A 20,910-nucleotide genomic window follows, 5' to 3' on the forward strand; every position below is an offset into this window, starting at 1 on the left:
TGTGTGCCTCACTGAGCATCAATACTATATGAGTGGATTCTCCAGCATGTCTGAGAGGGTTTCTTGCTCTTTCTCTCCCTCTCCCCTCCCTTCTTTCTCTCTCTCAGTCACTCTCTTCTCTTTCTCTTTTATCCCTTTGCTCCAGAAATGTCCAACACACTCAGCTCAGTGCAACCCAACACTTCTCTCATCCTCAGGGTCCCCTCAGTGAGGGGACACAGAGTGACTGTAAAAGGGAGTAGTGCGTGTGCGCGTGTGTGTGTGTGCGTGTGTGTATGTGTAAAGTACTGTTTAAGACCCTTTCATTATGAATGAGGAATGGAGGAGAGGGGAGCATCGGGCCTTTCGTTCTCCATCCTCTGAACCACGTTTCTGCCATTTCTACAGCACTACTACAATCAGTGCCAAAGCCTAGGTCCCAGTAAGAGCTAAATCACTCAAGATGCTCATTAGGGTTGTTACAGGTAGATTAATTATTCTATTCATTACTCTATTTATTATTCTATTCTGTTATTACACAGTAGCTTAATAGCGGATGTATTACAGAATGATAGAACATTCTGGATACACTGCACTTTTTATTTCTCTTCAAGTTAAGTGGCTTATCTTGCATTAGATTATACTATTAGACAAATGAGATTAAAATTTAGGCAAGTGGAGACACTGAGACGGTCAATTCGATAGGGGGTTGCCATTATAGGGCCAAAACATGCTTGGAGCATTGCGTCTGACGGTCTTATCGCATCCTCTGTCTCTTTAAAAACGATGCAGCCCACGCCTCGAAAAGCGGCTTGTTCCGGCTTTGCCCCTTTACGTCTTTATCCTTGCCCATAACATGAAAATAGTACCACATACGCACAACCATTATAAACAAGGTTTCGAGGTGAAATTGGAATATATATTATTGTGTACAGCTCGTTTTACCACAAAACACTCTCCTGTTGATCAAGACGCGCCTGCCCAAGGCACGCAGTTCAAAAACTGGAAGCGGAGTGATACAGTAGGCTACACGATCGTTCTACCCAGTTGTCAAACCGAGGGAGCGTACCTTTGAGCGAACATGTCGCATAGGCTGGGAATGAATAGAGAAATTGGAGCAAATAGCAGTAAAATGATGTGCTGAAAGGATGTTTTAAATACGGGGTCTATATTATTGGTTTGATTGCCGTGGTTCCATTGCAACTGATGAAGATCTTTTCCGTTTGCTCTCTTGGACGATAAAAATATGATTATTATAGTACTCCGTTACAGTGCCTAAGGTAAGTGACAGAGAGAGGCGCGACTTTCAGCTCGTTGTCCCAATTATGATTTTTAGAGGTGTTGCATGCTGCCAAACCGTTTGTGGCACCTGATGATGGTCGAGTCCATACACAGTTATAGTAGTTGGCAACTGTTCACATTCCTACTTAATATCTGCAGGCAGATCATTTATTATGGGGTACCATTATTACATTTAGGAGCCATGCACAATTTCATCATGATAGGTCTATTTCAATATATTTTTTTGCATATAGGCCTAATACAGTCAGGAATGGAAACCTACTAAGAACAATTTGTCTTCAAAATTGGCATTGTCAAAATTGCCATTAGACCTAGCCTATTATTACATTAGGCTCCTTTGCACAGTGGCATCAGTGTAACAGATCATGTTAGACACTGTTACACAAAGAGGCTGTTCAATGAAGTTGCATAACAAAATGCACGTTCCAAGAATTACTGTGGCACCTACATCCGTGTACAGTTTGATCTCTCAGGAGTGACATGTGCCAGCGCCACCCACTGCCAACGTAGCCTATCTATGCCAGAATGAATACACAAAAGGCCTTTTGAAATCAATACATCCTGATGTACAGCCTATAATGTGCCCCAGGCCTACTATCACTAGGCCGACAATTGTAAAGTTGCACTTCTAGTTGGATCCATAGAGTGCTGCAGTTATCTTATTTTGAAGATGATCATTTCAAACGGTTAATTTAATATAATACTCTTATATTAACACTGAGATATGGAATATGTTTGAAAGTCCCTCTCCAAATGAAGTTGTGAAATAGTGACCTCTGAATCGAAATCCGAAAACTGATAAACAGCGAGAGGAAATTAACAGTGTTGTTATTCTTTAAAACACAGGAAGAGGAAACAAAGTCAAATAGAATCCAACGTTATTTGTCACTTGCTTTGGGAACGACAGGGGTAGACTAACAGTGAAATGCTGACATGCGGGTCCTTTTTCAACAACGAAAGATAAAAAAATAAAAAATTGAAATAGTGACACAAGGAATAAATACACAGTGAATAACAAATAACAGCGAAGAGTAAAAATATCATGGCTATATACAGGGAGCACCAGTGCTGAGTCAATGTGCAGCGGTATGAGTAGTTGAGGTAGATATGTACATATAGGCAGGTAGGGATAAAGTGACTAGGCAACAGGATAGATAATAGACATGTTTGTTGTTGTTTTTTATCGACAAACACTTTGTTTTGAAAAGGCCTTGGTTGATTCTATTTCTCTGATGACTGGTTCAGAGCAAAGACCAAGCTATATCATCCAGGGGAATATAGTGTTGAACTCATGAAGGGGGTAGTGATTGAATAGGGATTAGGTTTGTGGCGGTCTTGTTTCATGACTCAAACAGACGTTAACGACAGTGACTCATTTTATTGAAGGACACTCGCACTATTCCGTATTCCATATTCCGTATTCTGTATTTCATTGCCCGCCACAGAGATGTTTGTGTGAAATCTCAGCCCTGTCACCGGTTGTAATGTACTGTATTGTACTGTACTCTGAGGGCCTGGTTGGTAGAGTGATGGGGAGACTGGTGTCCTAAGGCCATGTCTGGAACAGCAAGGTTTACTTGTGCAGGACAAGCCCAGCTGCCCTCTTTACAAGAGAATAGCCCCCTTCAAAACACACAGGCATTCGCACACGAGCGCACGCACACACACACACACACACACACACACACACACACACACACACACACACACACACACACACACACGAATGCACATGTGCACACACACACACACTCACACACACACATACTCTCTCTCTCTCTCTCTTACCTGAACACACACACTTACAAAAGTTCTGCTCAGTCCCCTCCAACAGCGCTACTACTCCACAATGAGCTAAACTATAGTCTAGAACCAGTGGTGTAAAGTATTTAAGTAAAAATACTTTAAAGTACTACTTAAGTCAATTTTTGGGGGTATCTGTACTTTACTTTACTATTTATACTTTTGACTACTTTTTACATTCCTTAAGAAAATATAGTACTTTTTACTCCATACATTTTCCTTGACACCCAAAAGTACTCGTTACATTTTGAATGCTTAGCAGGACAGGAAAATAGTCAAATTCACGCACGAACATCCCTGGTCATCCCTACTGCCTCTGATCTGGAGGACTCACTAAACACAAATGCTAAGTTTGTAAATTATGTCTGAGTGTTGGCGTGTGCCCCTGGCTTTCCTTAAGTTAAAAAAAAACAAGAAAATGGTGCTGGTTTTCTTACTATAAGGAATTTGAAATGATTTATATTTTTTTTAACCAAATACTTTTAGACTTACTCAAGTAGTATTTTACTGGGTGACCTTTACTTTTACTCGAGTCATTTTCTATGAAGTTATCTCTTTAATTTTACTCAAGTATGACAGTTGGGTACTTTTTACACCACTGTCTAGAACAGTTTTTCACAACCAGGTGTACTAGGACGCCTTTGGGTACCTGGCCTGTCCACAGGGGGTACCTGGCCTGTCCACAGGGGGTACCTGGCCTGTCCACAGGGGGTACCTGGCCTATCCACAGGGGGTACCTGGCCTATCCACAGGGGGTACCTGGCCTATCCACAGGGGGTACCTGGCCTGTCCACAGGGGGTACCTGGCCTATCCACAGGGGGTACCTGGCCTATCCACAGGGGGTACCTGGCCTATCCACAGGGGTTACCTGGCCTGTCCACAGGGGTTACCTGGACTATCCACAGGGGGTACCTGGCCTGTCCACAGGGGGTACCTGGCCTATCCACAGGGGGTACCTGGCCTATCCACAGGGGGTACCTGGCCTGTCCACAGGGGGTACCTGGCCTGTCCACAGGGGGTACCTGGCCTATCCACAGGGGGTACCTGGCCTATCCACAGGGGGTACCTGGCCTGTCCACAGGGGGTACCTGGCCTGTCCACAGGGGGTACCTGGCCTGTCCACAGGGGGTACCTGGCCTATCCACAGGGGGTACCTGGCCTGTCCACAGGGGGTACCTGGTCTGTCCACAGGGGGTACCTGGCCTGTCCACAGGGGGTACCTGGCCTATCCACAGGGGGTACCTGGCCTGTCCACAGGGGGTACCTGGCCTATCCACAGGGGGTACCTGGCCTATCCACAGGGGGTACCTGGCCTGTCCACAGGGGGTACCTGGCCTGTCCACAGGGGGTACCTGGCCTATCCACAGGGGGTACCTGGCCTGTCCACAGGGGGTACCTGGCCTGTCCACAGGGGGTACCTGGCCTGTCCACAGGGGGTACCTGGCCTATCCACAGGGGGTACCTGGCCTGTCCACAGGGTGCACCTGGCCTGTCCACAGGGGGTACCTGGCCTATCCACAGGGGGTACCTGGCCTATCCACAGGGGGTACCTGGCCTGTCCACAGGGGGCACCTGGCCTGTCCACAGGGAGTACCTGGCCTATCCACAGGGGGTACCTGGCCTGTCCACAGGGGGTACCTGGCCTGTCCACAGGGGGCACCTGGCCTGTCCACAGGGGGTACCTGGCCTATCCACAGGGGGTACCTGGCCTGTCCACAGGGGGTACATGGCCTGTCCACAGGGGGCACCTGGCCTGTCCACAGGGGGTACCTGGCCTGTCCACAGGGGGTACCTGGCCTATCCACAGGGGGTACGTGGCCTGTCCACATTGGGTACCTGGCCTGTCCACAGGGGGCACCTGGCCTGTCCACAGGGGGTACCTGGCCTGTCCACAGGGGGCGCCTGGCCTATCCACAAGGTGTACCTGGCCTATCCACAGGAGGTACCTGGCCTATCCACAGGGGGTACCTGGCCTGTCCACCCACAGGGGGTACCTGGCCTATCCACAGGGGGTACCTGGCCTGTCCACCCACAGGGGGTACCTGGCCTGTCCACAGGGGGTACCTGGCCTATCCACAGGGGTTACCTGGCCTATCCACAGGGGTTACCTGGCCTGTCCACAGGGGGTACCTGGCCTATCCACAGGGGTTACTTGGCCTGTCCACAGGGGTTATCTGGCCTGTCCACAGGGGGTACTTGAGAAGACTCATGAGAATATAGGCTTATTGGTCAAATGCACGAGGGGTTACTTCAGGGGTACTCCAGGCAGATCAGAATTCAGTTGGTGGTACAGTAACCTTAAAAAGGTTGAGAACCGCTGGTCTAGAACACGTTGTTCTAACTCTGGGGTCGTGATGCTGTAATCTTAAGCACCAGTCCGTCAGGATCAACCTTCAAGTCGCACATGTCTTCACTGCTCCTAGCATTCCAAGGGTTCAGGTTCTCAGAGGGCGGTAGAGGAGTAGGGGTGGGGACCAACCGGCTGGCTAACATGAGGGCCTGTCCATCAGCGGACTGCATGATGTCCATTTAGAATAACAGGCAGTCCTTTAGATTATAGAACACATGCTGTTCTCTTGAGGCATGTTGGGTATGTTGGGTAGAACTCTACAGGCGGCATGCGAGGACTGACTGGGGCATATGTGTGAGGAGAGCCAAATGTGAGGGGCCAAATGTGTAGAGCCAAATGTGTACAGCTAAATGTTACATTGTATCTTTTTGTGGAAGACGTTGTGTGTGTGTGGGGGGGGGGGGGGGGGGGGGGGGGATTACCGATTATATGAGACTGTATATCACATGGAGACGGTTAACATGATCGGGGGGCACCACGAAAAACAGGATGTCTCTATAGTGTACAGTCCGGAACAGGTGGTTTCAACGTGACACTGACTCACTCACAGTGGTTCAAATGATATTTATGGTTTCCCGCACAGTGACTTCACCGCATCTAACTTAAGCGCGAAAAAACTTCCCCCGGTAGCCTTTACACGTTTTGTTGTCACATGCATTTTCACTTTGGTCCGTCAGCCAGTGACCGAGCTCAACTGTTGTGCGTGAAGCTCGTGGCGTTAATATTCAGGATCAGCGCCCTCGCGGAAACATGACACGCAAGATCAGCACGGAGCTGTCCACGCGGCAGAGGCAATGTGGACACATCGCTCCCTTGGAAGCTTGGATGGTGCGTAATTTTGCGGGAAAAGTAGTTGAATGCGCAATCATAACTTGCACACTTAAACCAAGTGGTTTTATTTACTTGAATAAGTTACTTGCGTTTTATTCTGCAGAGTATATCAATGCAAAACTGTCCAAGTGTTTATCCTATTTAGAAGCTTGAAGAGCTTGATATTTTACTAGCCTAGTTAGAATTGTAGGTAAGCGTGTCATTTTATGCAACGTTTCATTTTTTAATTGAAACTTTCCTCACAGAACCTGTCCTAGGGTCAATATGCATGGCGACTCCCTCTGTCTCTGCACAATGATTGATTGTGAACAGCAGTGCGTTCTTCTGTTGCATAACCTGTATAGAGCCAGCTCTAAACCAGCCTGATGCAACTTCTTCATGCCATGAATGGGGTGACGGGTGGGGATGGTGGTGCAGTTGGTTCCAACTAGCAGCTGCCTGTCTGTCTGTCGATGCAGCTGTTGCATGCAGGGAAGTTAAGTCGTGGCTCCCGGTGCTGTAGCTGCTTGGATATGGTACAGTTGAATTATTTCCCTCTAATCTGGGACTGATTTAGACCTAAATCAGGTGGGTGGAATTAATGATCAGGTAGAACAGAAAACCAGGGTAAGATTTGAAGACCCCTGGTCTAAAGGCTTGCAGACTTGCTTATCGGCCAGATCATCAGGAGAGATTGACTGCATCATTGCTGGTCTTTGAAAGAAGTATTGACGTGCTGTACGTACATCTAAAAAAAAAAAAAAATCCATACAAACCCTACAAGACACGCAATCAGGGGTCTCTTTACTGTCCCCAAGTCGAGAACAGAGGCTTGGTAATGCACAGTACGGTAAAGAGCACTGACTTTATTCATGGGATTCTCTTCCACCTCAGGTAACTCAGGCAAGCAATAAAATCACTTTACCAAAAAAATAGATAAAACAACACCTCAAGGAACAAAGGGGACTGTGAAGAGACACACACACACACACACTACACACACACCCACACATTGTTCTTAGAATTATTCATTCATTTCTTTTTCTTTGTTTTCTCATCCTTCTTCTTGTGTTCATGTTGTTCTTTGTTCGTGGTGTTATTTGTTGTCGTTGTGTGGACCCCAGGAAGAATAGCTGCTGCTTCTTCAACGGCTAATGGGGATCCGAATAAAAATACAAAATCATCACCTGTAGTGATTATGCTGAACCAACTGGCAGTCTGAGCATGTTCTCTCCATCTCTGTGTCTCCCTCTGTGGCCATCCTGTCGCTGTCTTGAATTTCACTCAGAGTATTTATAATCCTGTGCTCGGCGTGCAGAGAGAGAGAGAGAGAGAGGGTGTGTGTAAATCTGACCTTGTACTCAGTCGGTGTATAAATCAGGCTGATAGGACAATGCCAGGGCAGGTCACCTCCAGGGTCAGTAGCCAGCCAAAGAAGGCCTCTCCACCCTAACCCAGGAGGAGGCGTGATGGACTGGCAGGGAGGGCATCAGAGAGAGGGTGGGGCTGGGGCGGGAAAAAAGGGTGGGGTTAAGGGTGTTTTACCCACTGGGGTTCAAATCTCGGGTCTCCTGTTTTCCCGAAGACTGTGTTAGCCCACTGAGCTAAAACCCTATGCATTAGACCAGGGAGTTAACGCAGTCTTCAGGTCTCGGGACAAGGTAACTCATCATGCGAGCGTGATGACCACCTCCCTTACAAATGGCAGTGGGTAGTGGAGGAGAGGGGTGTTTGTTCACAGGCAGGGGGGATAGAAGGGAGGGAAATAGAGGGGGAAGAAAGAAAGCGTGGAGAGACTGCCACCCACCACTCTCCTTTCTCTTCCAAGATTCTGATTGTGAAACGGCTAAGGCGTCTTTAGCCACTGGGTGCCAGATGTATTGCGCATTTCACCCGAGCAGTTTGCACCTGTGGTTTTTGGAAGGCAATAAAAGACAAAAAAACGAAACTAAAACATGACAGGCCAGTTTCCCAGACACAGATTAAAAGCCTAGTGCAGGACTAAAAACCTTGCTCAATGGAGAATACATGGAGTGCATGGTCTCTCTGGCGATGACCGGTCTGCTGCTGACCTGCACTCTGACCTACTTTCTCTCTTCTTCTCTACCAGTTGTCATTGAGCTGTCGGGGCGTGGTGGCATGCGATCCCCCTGAGTGAGACACCACCCTCCAGAGGTGACAGCAGGCAGGACAGGCAGCAGGATGCCAGTGCAGGCAGCCCAATGGACAGAGTTCCTCTCCTGCCCCATTTGCTACAATGAGTTTGACAGCAATGGCCACAAGCCCATCAGTCTGGGCTGCTCGCACACCGTGTGTAAGACCTGTCTGCACAAGCTGCACCGCAAGGCCTGCCCCTTCGACCAGACAGCCATCAGCACTGACATCGACCTCCTGCCTGTCAATTGTGCCCTGCTACAGCTGGTGGGAGCTCAGGTGGGTACAGCACGTGTTGTTGTTGCTGCTGTTCTTCTGATGATGATGACGATGATGACGATAATGATGATAGTGACGATAACAACAATGACGACAATGATAATGATGATAACAATGACAATGATGATAATGGTGATGATGATGATGACTTGTTGTTGTGTTTGTGGTATGTTCCCAGGTCCTGGAGTCCCAGCCTGTGACTCTGAGCAGTGCTGTGGAGGTAGAGCACTATGAGGTGTGCAGGGTGTGTGTGGAGGAGCTGGCTCTCTATCTCAAACCCATCAGTGGAGGAAAAGGTACCAGAGCACAGAGCTGTGTTGATAAATGCATGCATGCGTGTGTGTGTGTGTGTGTGTGTGTGTGTGTGTGTGTGTGTGTGTGTGTGTGTGTGTGTGTGTGTGTGTGTGTGCGTGCGTGCGTGCGTGCGTGCGTGCGTGCGTGCGTGCGTGCGTGCGTGCGTGCGTGTGGAGGAACACAGCATTTCCTGTTATTCTCAGGGTCTGAGTTGAATGTGGTGGGAACGTTTGCGTCAGAGCATGTAAAAGCAGCGACACTCAGGCTTCAACCCGGGAAACCTATCCACTCTGTAAGGCGATAAGGAACCTGGGCCCCCCACACCAACACAAAGCCAGAAGGCGCACATTATATCAAAAGGAAATGTAATGAGCCGTGTCGAAGTAGTTACAGTAGTTTCATAGGAATCATTGAATTAGATGACAAGATTAGATTAGACAAGAAAAAAGTTAACAGCCAAAATGTTTTTTTATTTTTAAAGTTAAACTAATAATATCACTTTTATCCTCCACCACTTTGTCCCTTGGCTCCCCTGCATGTCAATTCATATCCAGCATATACTTAATTACGTCTCATTCACAGATACACAGCATATTGTAGACTAGATGATCTGTAGCAATTATTGCAGGACGGAGGATGGGGAATCCCTCTCCTAGGACCCATAAAGTGGTGTGTGTGACGGGCAGGAACCCTTGAGTGCTTTTAAAAGCCAATTGTCGTGCCGAAGTGGTCTGTTTATTGGGTGTAATTCACCTGGAAAGCTCTCTGTGGCGAGCTGAGCGGTGCAGTTAAACCGCTCGGCAGCTTCTGTCAACTGTTTTTGTGATGATCACAGAAATAGAGAGGTTACTGAGGTCATCCAGCCCTGCCCTTTTATTGACTCACTGTAATAAAGTGTTTTAAGACACTGTTTTCATCACTCTGGCCTGCTATGAGACATTTACTAGAGAAATATAGTGTTTTTCTGTTGCGGGGGGGCAACGTACAGTTTCTCTGTCCTCATACAGACTCATTTTAGACTATAATTAACCTGTCGCTCTGGTAAACAATAACTGAGTGTGGCAGGGAGCTGTCTCTGTGGTAATATTTAAGTAGCCTGGTCCCAGATCTGTTTGGGCTGCCAATAGGAGTTGCGTTTCTGTATAGCACTTTGTGACATCGGCTGACGTAAAAAGGGCTTTATAAATACATTTGATTGATTGATTGATTGATTGATTGATTGATTGGCAAGGCAACACAAACAGATCAAGGACCAGGCTAGTATTTCAGTGTGTGCAGGACCTGTCTTCTGACCTTTGACCTCCCCTCTCTCCACCATGCAGGTGTGGTGACCCTCAGTCCGAGCGCGCTCAGTCGACCCATGCAGAGGAAGCTGGTGACACTGGTCAACTGCCAGCTGGTGGAAGAGGAGGGGCGGGTACGTGCGGTGCGGGCGGGCCGGTCGCTAGGGGAACGTACCGTCACAGAGCTCATCCTGCAGCACCAGAACCCACAGCAGCTCTCTGCCAACCTGTGGGCCGCTGTCAGGGCACGGGGATGCCAGTTCCTGGGGCCTGGTGGGTGGTGACCGGATAACACACCTGTCAATCATACCAACTGATGGTGATAGGAGAGTACACCTGTCAATCACATGATGAACTGATGTGTTTTGTGAATAAGTGATAGCCGTAAGGTTTGCTGTGGGCTGTTGAACCTCATAGAGTCTGGCGTCTTATGATGATTACTCATAGGGCAGATTCTGAGTGGGGGGAACTCTGTTTCTCACACATGATCTGAGTTTTGAGTTTCAAGTCTGAAGACACCAATGGAATTGCCAGTAGAACTCCCACCATGGCCTTCAGGATTCTAATCTCCCCATCCCGTTTTACTGTAGTGACATTAGGCTGAGGTATCAGGCGTTGTGTACTAGTGTGTACGAGCAGATCTCTTGCGTTTGAGTACTACAGTACTACGCCATTTGTGTATAATGAAAGCTGTCTGTATCGTCATCCAGCGATGCAGGAGGACGCTCTGAAGCTGGTGTTGCTGGCCCTAGAGGACGGCTCAGCTTTGTCCAGGAAGGTACTGGTGCTGTTTGTGGTCCAGAAACTGGAAGCTAGGTTCCCTCAGGCCTCCAAGACCTCCATCGGACACGTGGTCCAGCTGCTCTACAGAGCCTCCTGCTTTAAGGTAAGACATATTTCTATTGTATTGTATATTATGTTGTACATTGTGGGCAATGTTTGCTCTCACGTGCACGTATGATGCACTCGCACACGCACGCATGCGCACACACACACACACAGACACACACACACACACACACACACAGATACACACCCAGGGGTAATAGAAAGGACATTGATTCATCGGTTTCACCAAAGTGCTCTAAAATGATCACTTGATCTTACTTACCACACTGCTATAGATATCAATACACACTATGCTGTACCACCAAACACATTTGATTAATGAACCACTCTTACGGAAGGGCGACTCCGTCTGCCATCTTCTGCCCCCTGGCACTTATGATGCCCAGCAGTGGAAAAAGCTTCCGAGTGTCACTTACCATGTGCACAGATGGTGTTGCTGAATCTCTCCTGGAGATCTAACAATCTGATCTTTGGTTTAGATGTGTATAGCCAATTGTGGCAAATTAGCTGAGAACGGAAACACATACAACTCAAAATGGTCCTCTACATACTCAATAAATATCTGAAAACTCCAAGTGATGGCATGAAACAGTCTGCTGGTGACAAGGAAGTGTGTGTGTGTGTGTAACGGATGTGCAATGGCTATCTAGTTAGCGGTGGTGCGCGCTAATAGCCTTTCAATCGGTTACGTCACTTGCTCTGAGACCTTGAAGTAGTGGTTCCCCTTGCTCTGCAAGTGCCGCGGCTTTTGTGGAGCGATGGGTAACGATGCTTCGTGGGTGACTGTTGTTGATGTGTGCAGAGGGTCCCTGGTTCGCGCCCGGGTCGGGGCGAGGGGACGGACTAAAGTTAAACTGGTGTGTGTGTGTGTGTGTGTGTGCGTGCAACAGACAGAGAGACACAGACAGTCAGACAGATACAGACAGTCAGGCAGACACAGACAGTCAGACAGACAGATACAGACAGTCAGATAGACAGACACTGGTCTGTTTTAGCGGCAAAGGTCCTAAGATAGAGATACACACACATTTATTAACATCCTCACACACTTTTTGATTTCTGGCGTCTTATGATGATTACTCATAGGGCAGATTCTGAGTGGGGGGAACTCTGTTTCTCACACCTGATCTGAGTTTTGAGTTTCGAGTCTGAGGACACCACGCAAATGTCTGCCAGTCAAATGAGAGGGACGCAGTGACATCTAGGCTGGCCAGATGTTTATCTCTGAGCAATATCACAGTCTCGTAATTGTATGACCTCCCCCTCTCCTCTCCTCTCCCATCCTCTCCTCCGTCCCCCTCCCCCTCCCCGTCCCTCCCCCTCCCAGGTGACCAAGCGTGACGAGGACTCGTCGCTGATGCAGCTAAAGGAGGAGTTCCGTACCTACGAGGCGCTGCGCCGCGAGCACGACGCCCAGATCGTACACATCGCCATGGAGGCGGGGCTCCGTATCTCACCTGAGCAGTGGTCCTCCCTGCTCTACGGAGACCTCATCCACAAGTCACACATGCAGTCTATCATTGATAAGGTATAGCTCCCTGCGTCCCCATCACTGTATCACTTCGCTCATCGTACCAATCAGGCAAGCATCGCTACAGTGCTACACAGCCCTCCGCTCGTCACTTATGAGATTCCAGATCAATAGTTGATGAGGCACTGGAGAGCCTCCTGACTCATGTGCTAACTAATACCTCATTCAGTCAGTGGTTGACAAGGCAACCATCTCTGTCATCCCAACATTTTACCGTCATATGCTGCATCACTCTGACACGCTGCACTTGCTTACTCACTGTGAGCTACTCTAAATGGCCGTACGTGTGCTGTACACATCCCTATGCATCCCTTTTTCTCTCTCTCTCCCCCAGCTCCAGTCCCCAGAGTCCTTTGCTAAGAGTGTCCAGGAGCTGACGATAGTCCTACAGAGAACAGGAGACCCTGCTAACCTAAACAGCCTCAGACCACATCTGGAACTACTGGCTAACATCGACCACAACCCAGGTAGATACAGTACGATCACGCCACAACTTTGAGGTCAGGGCCCCCGAGGGAACCCAGCAGCTTCCCCCAGGCAGCTGACTTTAGGTTTAGACCGTCACAAATGATAGCACTGGACACAAGAGGTAATATGGTAATACATTATTGATGCATTGTACATTGTACATTATTGATGCATTGGACTCCCTTGACTTGTTGATGTGTCTAGACACGGGGCTGTGCGACAGGTGTGTACTGTACGTCTGCTGTACATGTGTGTTGTGGGTTTGTTTCGATGCTGCAGACACTATGACCACCCAGTATTGTTTCGAAAAGAACTAGATGAGGGTTGTTGATGTCTGACCTGGGTGTTGTGTGTAGACGCGGCGTCTCCATCGTGGGACGAGCTGGAGAGCGTGATGCTGGCGGTGAAAGTGATGGTCGACGGTCTGGTGGAGTTTATACAGAACTTCAGTAAGAAGAGCCACGAGACACCGCAGGTACGGGAGCTGACAGCCCGCGCACGCACACACACACGCGCGCGCGCCTCCCTTTAATGTAATAACACCTGTGGAATACGCAAACAAAATACACCCGTAGAATAATACCACGGTGCGTTGGACGAACTCTCTGGTTTACTGTTGTGAGTGACATGCTGTCTGTTTTTGTCTGTCCCCTCCCCATGCAGCCGCAGCCCAACAGCAAGTATAAGACCAGTATGTGTCGAGACCTCCGGCAGCAGGGTGGCTGTCCGCGAGGATCCAACTGCACCTTCGCACACACACAGGACGAGCTAGAGAAGTGAGAGGGAGAACACCGCCCCGCTCATTTGCATACGATGAGACATAGACCTCTCTGTTCTTGTCAAGGCTTTCCTGTGAACAAGTGTTGAAACGAACGACACTCTTTTTTTTTCTCTCCCCCTCTCTCTCACTCCCCCTCTCCCTCTTTCTCCCCCCCTCTCTCTCACTCCCCCTCTCCCTCTTTCTCCCCCCCTCTCTCTCACTCCCCCTCTCCCTCTTTCTCCCCCCCTCTCTCTCACTCCCCCTCTCCCTCTTTCTCCCCCCCTCTCTCTCACTCCCCCTCTCCCTCTTTCTCTCCCCCTCTCTCTCACTCCCCCTCTCACTCACTCCCTCTTTCTCACTCCCTCTCTCTCCCTCTTTCTCTCCCTCGCTCTCACTCCCCCTCTCTCCCTCTCTCTCTCTCCCTCTCTCTCACTCCCCCTCTCTCCCTCTTTCTCTCTCCCTCGCTCTCTCTCGCTCTCTCTCTTTTTCGCTCCCCCCCCCACTCCAAGGTACAGAATGAGAAACAAGAAGATCAGTGGCGTGGGCCGGCCCTTCCCCCTAGCCCAGGGGAGTATGGGTAGTGAGGGGGGCGACTCAGGAGAGGAGGCCTGCGCTGGGGGACTGGTGGGGTCGGGGTCTGTAACAGAGGGGTCCACACACCCCCAGCTCATCCCCAGGGGAGGCAACATGATGGAGGAGATGAAGAGGGAGAGGTCTGTTGTTAACGGATCCAACGGACTCACAGGCTCCAGCCGCTCCTCATCTGGCTCTATGGAACAGTAAGGCACTTTAATGCTTTCGCTTACTGACTGTGGCTTCGTCTACTGACTGTGGTTTCGCCTACTGACTGTGGTTTCACCTACTTTCACCTACTGTGTATTGTTATTCATGATGATGATGACTCATCACTGAATGAGTATTAAACGTTCAAGCTGAAAGTGGAATGTTTCAGCTGGCTTTAATGTGTCATCTGGATTTAGCGAGACCTGTTGTATTTCTAGTCTGACATCCTCTCTCTCTCTCTCTCTCTCTCTCTCTCTCTCTCTCTCTCTCTCTCTCTCTCTATCAGGAAGTCGGTTTCTCCTCCAAAGACGCCTGTCAACCACTCCTCAGCTCCTTCTCCCCATGGTCCGGGGTCTAGGGTAGAGTGTGGCTCTGGTCATCCCAAACAAGGGCACTTCCTAATGAGAGGACCCCCTCACCAGCCTCCTCCCCACCAGCCTCAGTCCTCTGAACTGTACTACCAGGACCCCCGGCCTCCCTACGACACACAACCCTACCAGCCAGCCAGTGAGTAGAGCCATGGCACCACATTTCAGAGACAGCGTTTATATCATTTCATGAACAGAGGCAATAGCAGAGGTAACTCTGTTACTCTGCCTGGTAAGCTAAACTGCTCATTTGCATTGCCATTCTATTCACTCTGATCACTCTTTCACTCTATCCAACCTTTTTATTGTTGCTTTTTAATGGACGCAACATAGAAGTGATTCAATCTTTCATTTGTTCCTGGGCCTTTTTGTATACTCTTTCGCCATTGAAATACTGTTTGAAACAGCCGTTTCTAGACTCACTGATGTCCTCTCCCCCTCCCTGCTCCTCTAGGTAACTACTACACCGCTACAATGCACCACCACAAACCCTGCATGGCCCGCTTCCTGCGTTCCAGCCACGTCCTCGAGTCCTCTCTGCCGCCTTCCATGGCCCCTCCCTACTCCGAGCAGCACCCCTCCTTCCCCCCACCACGGGAGCGCTCGGGTCCTTCTCCCTACGGCCCCCCGCCGGCCCCCCAGTACGGGCCCCTGGCCCCTGCCCATGGTGGCTACGCCCCCCTGTATGACAGTCGGCGTATGTGGAGACCCCAGCTGTACCACCGCGAGGACGCCAGGAGTAACTCCCTGCCTCCCGAGGTGCTGCACTCCTCTGTGTACCAGCCCCCCCTCCGAGAGAGATATGCCTCCCTGGACAGTCCCTACTGCTCGGCGGGGGAGCACAGAGCTGCGCTGCACAGGGTACGGGTGCAGTATATCCGCCTCCGCATCCGCGCTCCTTAACACGACTGGCTTTGTCATGTCTTTCCCTTGTCCTCCTGCCTCTCCTCCCACTCAGCTCAGCAAACTCATTCTCACCCACATCTTCTCTTCCACCTCCTCCGCTTCCCCTCCTCGTTGCCCTCCTCCTCCTCCTCCTCCTCCTCCCCTCTTCCTCCTGTTCGATCGACTTTTGAAGGCTATGATTAATGTTGTTGTAGGTGTTTATTGTACATGGGGGAACTCTCACCCAATCCTAACCCTTTTACCTCTTTCCTTCTCTCCCCCTCTCTCTCTTTTTCTCTCTTTTTCTCTCTCTCTCTCTCTCTCTCTCTCTCTCTCTCTCTCGCTCTCTCGCTCTCTCTCTCTCGCTCTCTCGCTCTCTCTCTCTCTCTCTCTCTCTCTCTCTCACTTTCTCTCACTCTCCAGGACTCTTATGGGCGTGTTCCTCTTGGATACGAGGATCTGTTCAAGCGGAAACAGGAGCAATGGGCACACCATCACCACGGCAACATGAACAGGCCCTCCCAGTCCTCCCCCGTCTTCACCATAGACTTTGGTGCAGAGGTACGTAGGCCTGCACGCACGCAGAGTGTGTTAGTGCATACATTATGAGCACGAGAGAGAAAGAGCGAGAGAGAGGCATAGAATGACAGTTTGTGCATAGAACAAGTGTAAATGGCATACTGTAATCAGTTTAATCCACTCCTATGCCCCATGAAATGAAAGTCTAGAAATGCTCACATATACAGTCCTCTATGTGTTGTTTGTGTGGGTTTTGATTCTGACCCAAAATATGTGTTGAATACAAAGCTATTTTAGAGTGTGACTGTTGCTGGGCAACTGGTAGCTAAAGCATAGATAGTCACATTATGTTTGTGGGAGTCCTCTGAGGGAGACAAAAGCAAGGATATTAATCAAATACAGCATCAACCTTCCACTTCATTTTGTGACTTTCTCGCCTCCTCTCCTACCCTCCTTATTATCTCTCTCTCTCTCTCTCTCTCTCTCTCTCTCTCTCTCTCTCTCTCTCTCTCTCTCTCTCTCTCTCTCTCTCTCTCTCTCTCTCTCTCTCTCTCTCTCTCTCTCTCTCTCTCCCCCCTCCCTCCCCTCCTCTCTCTCTATCAGCATGACAGTGGAGGGGATCAGTGTATGAACTGTAAGTACCGTGGTGAGGAGCGTCTGGCCCACTACTCTCCCTGGTCCTGTGGAACCATCAGTACCTGCATCAGCCCCTTTGAACCAGAGCATCACAACGCCTCTGCTCACTCCTGCTCCGAACACTCAGTGAGTCTACCCACACACACACGCTTGTAAAAAACAAAACATATATCAACTACACACCCTCTTAGAAACACAACTCTATATCAACTCATATATCAACCACACACCCTCTTAGAAACACAACTATATATCAACTCATATATCAACCACACACCCTCTTAGAAACACAACTATATATCAACTCCGACTCATATTAATATGCCCTAAGGAACATGACAACACGATAAACACATTTGAGTGGGTACTGTACATCATGATGACTCATTGTCTCTACATTGAAGTATGGCTTGGACAAGTAATCAAATAGAAGTGCAACTTCCAATAACTTCACTATATAAAATGCTGTGTCTTCCAGGAAGTAGATAATGGTGAAAGGAAGCGGTGGCTACACACATTTGAGCCGTACCGTCGTCTGAAAGACGAGGATCCCATCATCCCATTTGGAGAGGGACCCATCATCTCTAAATGGGGGGCTATCTCCCGCGCCTCCCGTACAGGGTACCACACCACTGACCCCGTCCAGGCCACAGCCTGCCAGAGAAGCAACAGCACCACCCCCATCAACTTCAGAGGTGAGGAGGGGATAGTGGTGGCTAGGCTTTAGCTTAGCGGGTTAATACACTGTATTAACAGGGAACTTGGGTTCAAACCTTTCGGTTACAGCGGGGGAAAAGGGTTCTAACATGTAGAAGTGAAATGTTGCCCCTAATGTTGACTTCTTGTCAATTCTGCTATACCATTTGACTTGTAATCACTCTGACGGTGTGTACTGGGTGGAACCGACAGCTGTGATGAAATGACAGCAGTAGGTATGAATTAAGAGAGCTACTCCGTGTTAAAACCGTCAATAATATTTTGAATTATTGTTCATTTGTAATCTAAGGTAACGAATGTGGAACATTCTGTTTAGAAATAAATATCTTCAGCCTCAGAGAGGTGCAGAGCTCGCTCGGGCCGGCCGCTGTGCTAGCACCGAGCAGAAACGTGTTAACGTGTAGAGGGATTATAGTGTGAATATGAATGAAAGTTGTCTTTCATCTCCAGGCCCTGAATGCACCCAGGCTCTCTGCAGGCTCAGTGGAGCCCTGTTCACTGCAGTCAGCGCTCCCATGTATTCACTTCAGCAATAGTGTGAAGGGCGGGGAAATGCACTGTTATAGGTTGTTCCCTGTTACTATTCTAAATCTATGGTTGTTTATATTCCAGATTATGGTCCACACATCGGTCACGGTGACTACAGGTGGAGCTCCCGTGGGTCTGACTCGTCCAGCCACTCTAGTTTCCTAGAGAGGTACAGTATAGACTCTGCACCGTACTATACTTTACTGTACTATACGACATACCATATCTCATCACCCCCTTTTCTCTCTTTCCCTTAAACAAAGGCATTGTCCTGTTTTTTGTTTTTTTCTTTATTTTTTGGGGGTGTTCGTTTTACTTCGATGTCCTCCTGTATGTTTGCAGCGGAGCGCCCGCTTGCTCGCCGTGACTGTGTAGGAGGTGTTGTTTTCAACCCTCTCCTCCTCCTCTCCTCCTCCTCTCCTCTCCTCTCCTCCTCTCATTGTGCTGCAGTCGGTTCCTTTTCTCTCTCCTTAGACTAAAAATAGAGCGGTTCTCTAAGCTCTCTGCTTGTTTGCTGCCTGTTCACGTTCTGACTTACAGTCTCTGTATTTATGATTGGAGTGGGGAATCTAGTCCTCTGTACTCCACAAGTCTCTCTCTTTGCTGTCAGTACATCAGCTATTTACATCGTTTCACTCAGAAGGCACATGAAATATCATTACAGTATAAAGGCACTGTTTTACGGTCACTTTGAATATCTGAAGCAGCACATACAGTGAAGATATTGTAAATGATTTCCTGTGTGTGCACAGTGACCAGCTGGGAGTGTGTGAGCTTTCTGCCCGTGAGCGGTCCTTCAGCAGTGGAGAGAAGGCTGGTGCAGGAGACCTGCTGCAGACTGACTACTGTAAGGACACGACAGAGAGCGAACCGGACAGAGACATTGAGCTGGAGCTGTCTGTACTAGACATGGAGGACGTTGACCTGCAGGACAACAGTCAACAATCTGAGGTGCAGGGTAGTCGTTATGGCTGCGTTGACACAGGCATTCCAATTCTGATCTTTTGCCCACTAATTGGTCTTTTGACCAATCACATCATATATTTTCACATCAGATCTTTTTCAGAGCTGATCGCATTGGTCAAGAGACAAAGAACTGACAGAATTGGGCTGCCTGTGTAAACGTAGCCAATGTCCTCTTAATGTGTCTCATTAATTGATTGATTGGTTGATTCATCATTTGTCTCTGTCCTCCTAAGGGAGGATCTGTGTGGGAACTGTAATGTGGTGCAATGGTACAGCATGGGCTTGAGTGATGTCATCTCTGTGTGCCTGTTCTTCTATTACATCACTGACTGACTTTTTATCTGGATACCCTAGGAGTCCCTTGAGCTAAGGGACCCCCATCTCCTCACCCCTCCCAGCAGTGAACCCCAGATGAGCCAGACAGACAAGCTGTCCACTGACAAGATGGATGCTCACCTGCTGAAGAAGATGGCCTTCAGGTGAGCTGGGTCAACTACTATCCTCGCCTCAACCAGTGTCTGGCAACCCGAGACTAGGAAACACTAAACACACCAGTAGCAAGGCTGAATATTGATGTGGTCCTTACCTCATCTAGGACAATCAATTCAATTCAATAAACTTTATTTATCCCCAAGGGGCAATTATTTTTGGCAAGCATGGTCATAACGTGGTCATACACACATCCCGTACACGTGGGTGAGAACTTGACCTAGAATAAACATGTGCTCCCGTACTGCAGCTTCTCTGTTACTGTCAAGGAATATAAAAGAGATCTCTTCTATGTCTTGTTCACTGATCGGAGCCCATACTGTACCTCTGTGTTCCAGGAAGTCTCTCTCCCCTGGCGGTCTGGGCTCAGGAGGCCTCAGTGTGGGGAAGCTGATGATGAGAACCGGCCCTCCAAGGCTTGGGGACATGGGCCCTCGCCCCAACACAGGCCCTGAGATGCTGCTCAACGGCAGTTGAGAGGGCAGAGACACCCCACCGCTACAAAGCTCCTACAGCTGCTGTCACAGTAACATCTTAGGGTCGTATAGGCCTGTATCATCAGACACCGATCAGGTCCCCCCCCCCCCCCCCCCCCCCCTAATATCACTAGTAAAAGGGTACTAGTAAAAGGGTACATGCTGTACAGTATGCTCCTTCAGACGACAGCGGGTGTCGTTTTCCAACGTGACAAAGAGAGACTTCTGGTTTCGACACAAACACCAATAGGCTCCATCGTATTTCCTCTTTTCTCACCCGGCAGGGTTTTCAATCAATTGGTTTCCTGTTTTTTGTTGTTGTTATTGGTTTTGATCATGTGTTTGTTTGTGTGACCTGCTCGCTCTCCACTGCCTTCAGGGATGGTGATGATGGTGTTTAAAATGCTTCATGTGGCATCCAATGGTCTTCTATTCATTAGTTCTACAATGTTTACAAGGTGACGAAGGTGCTCGGCACTATTGGGTGTGAAGGCTATCAGTATCTGTTGATATTGGATGACAATAATAACAATACAATACTATGTATCTGTAGTCATAGGAATGATATTTGCATGTCGAAAATTCCAAGTCTTTACTTTCAAAAGGATAGTGCTAATTGAACAGGGTTTTTAGGTCAGGAAATATTTGTTTTTGTTTTTTTTAAGTAACAGGAAGAAGAC

General features: G+C 48.8%; 1 protein-coding gene across 1 annotated transcript; it reads left to right on the top strand.

The window, feature by feature from the left end:
• The first annotated feature begins 1,091 nt into the window (after positions 1-1,091).
• On the top strand, positions 1,092-20,328 carry rc3h2 (ring finger and CCCH-type domains 2). Its single transcript, XM_038970175.1, has 20 exons — positions 1,092-1,259; positions 8,356-8,678; positions 8,857-8,974; positions 10,295-10,528; positions 10,966-11,141; positions 12,432-12,632; positions 12,970-13,102; positions 13,460-13,578; positions 13,767-13,879; positions 14,373-14,642; positions 14,933-15,153; positions 15,469-15,875; positions 15,973-16,110; positions 16,323-16,460; positions 17,022-17,180; positions 17,533-17,749; positions 18,384-18,468; positions 19,052-19,250; positions 19,620-19,744; positions 20,093-20,328. The coding sequence occupies exons 2-20, from the start codon at positions 8,448-8,450 to the stop codon at positions 20,229-20,231; spliced, it is 3,423 nt and encodes a 1,140-aa protein (XP_038826103.1). The 5' UTR covers positions 1,092-1,259; positions 8,356-8,447; the 3' UTR covers positions 20,232-20,328.
• Positions 20,329-20,910: the final 582 nt, after the last annotated feature.

This window comes from Salvelinus namaycush, chromosome 31, assembly GCF_016432855.1.
Source record: "Salvelinus namaycush isolate Seneca chromosome 31, SaNama_1.0, whole genome shotgun sequence".
NCBI classification, from domain to species: Eukaryota; Metazoa; Chordata; class Actinopteri; order Salmoniformes; family Salmonidae; genus Salvelinus; species Salvelinus namaycush.

Excerpts from the sequence above, each read along its gene's own strand:
- rc3h2 (XM_038970175.1), top strand. The coding sequence starts at position 8,448 with ATGCCAGTGCAGGCAGCCCAATGGACAGAGTTCCTCTCCTGCCCCATT. Across the intron at positions 13,880-14,372 it reads ACACAGGACGAGCTAGAGAA|GTACAGAATGAGAAACAAGA; the intron begins GTGAGAGGGAGA and ends CCCCACTCCAAG. Across the intron at positions 19,251-19,619 it reads ACAACAGTCAACAATCTGAG|GAGTCCCTTGAGCTAAGGGA; the intron begins GTGCAGGGTAGT and ends TGGATACCCTAG.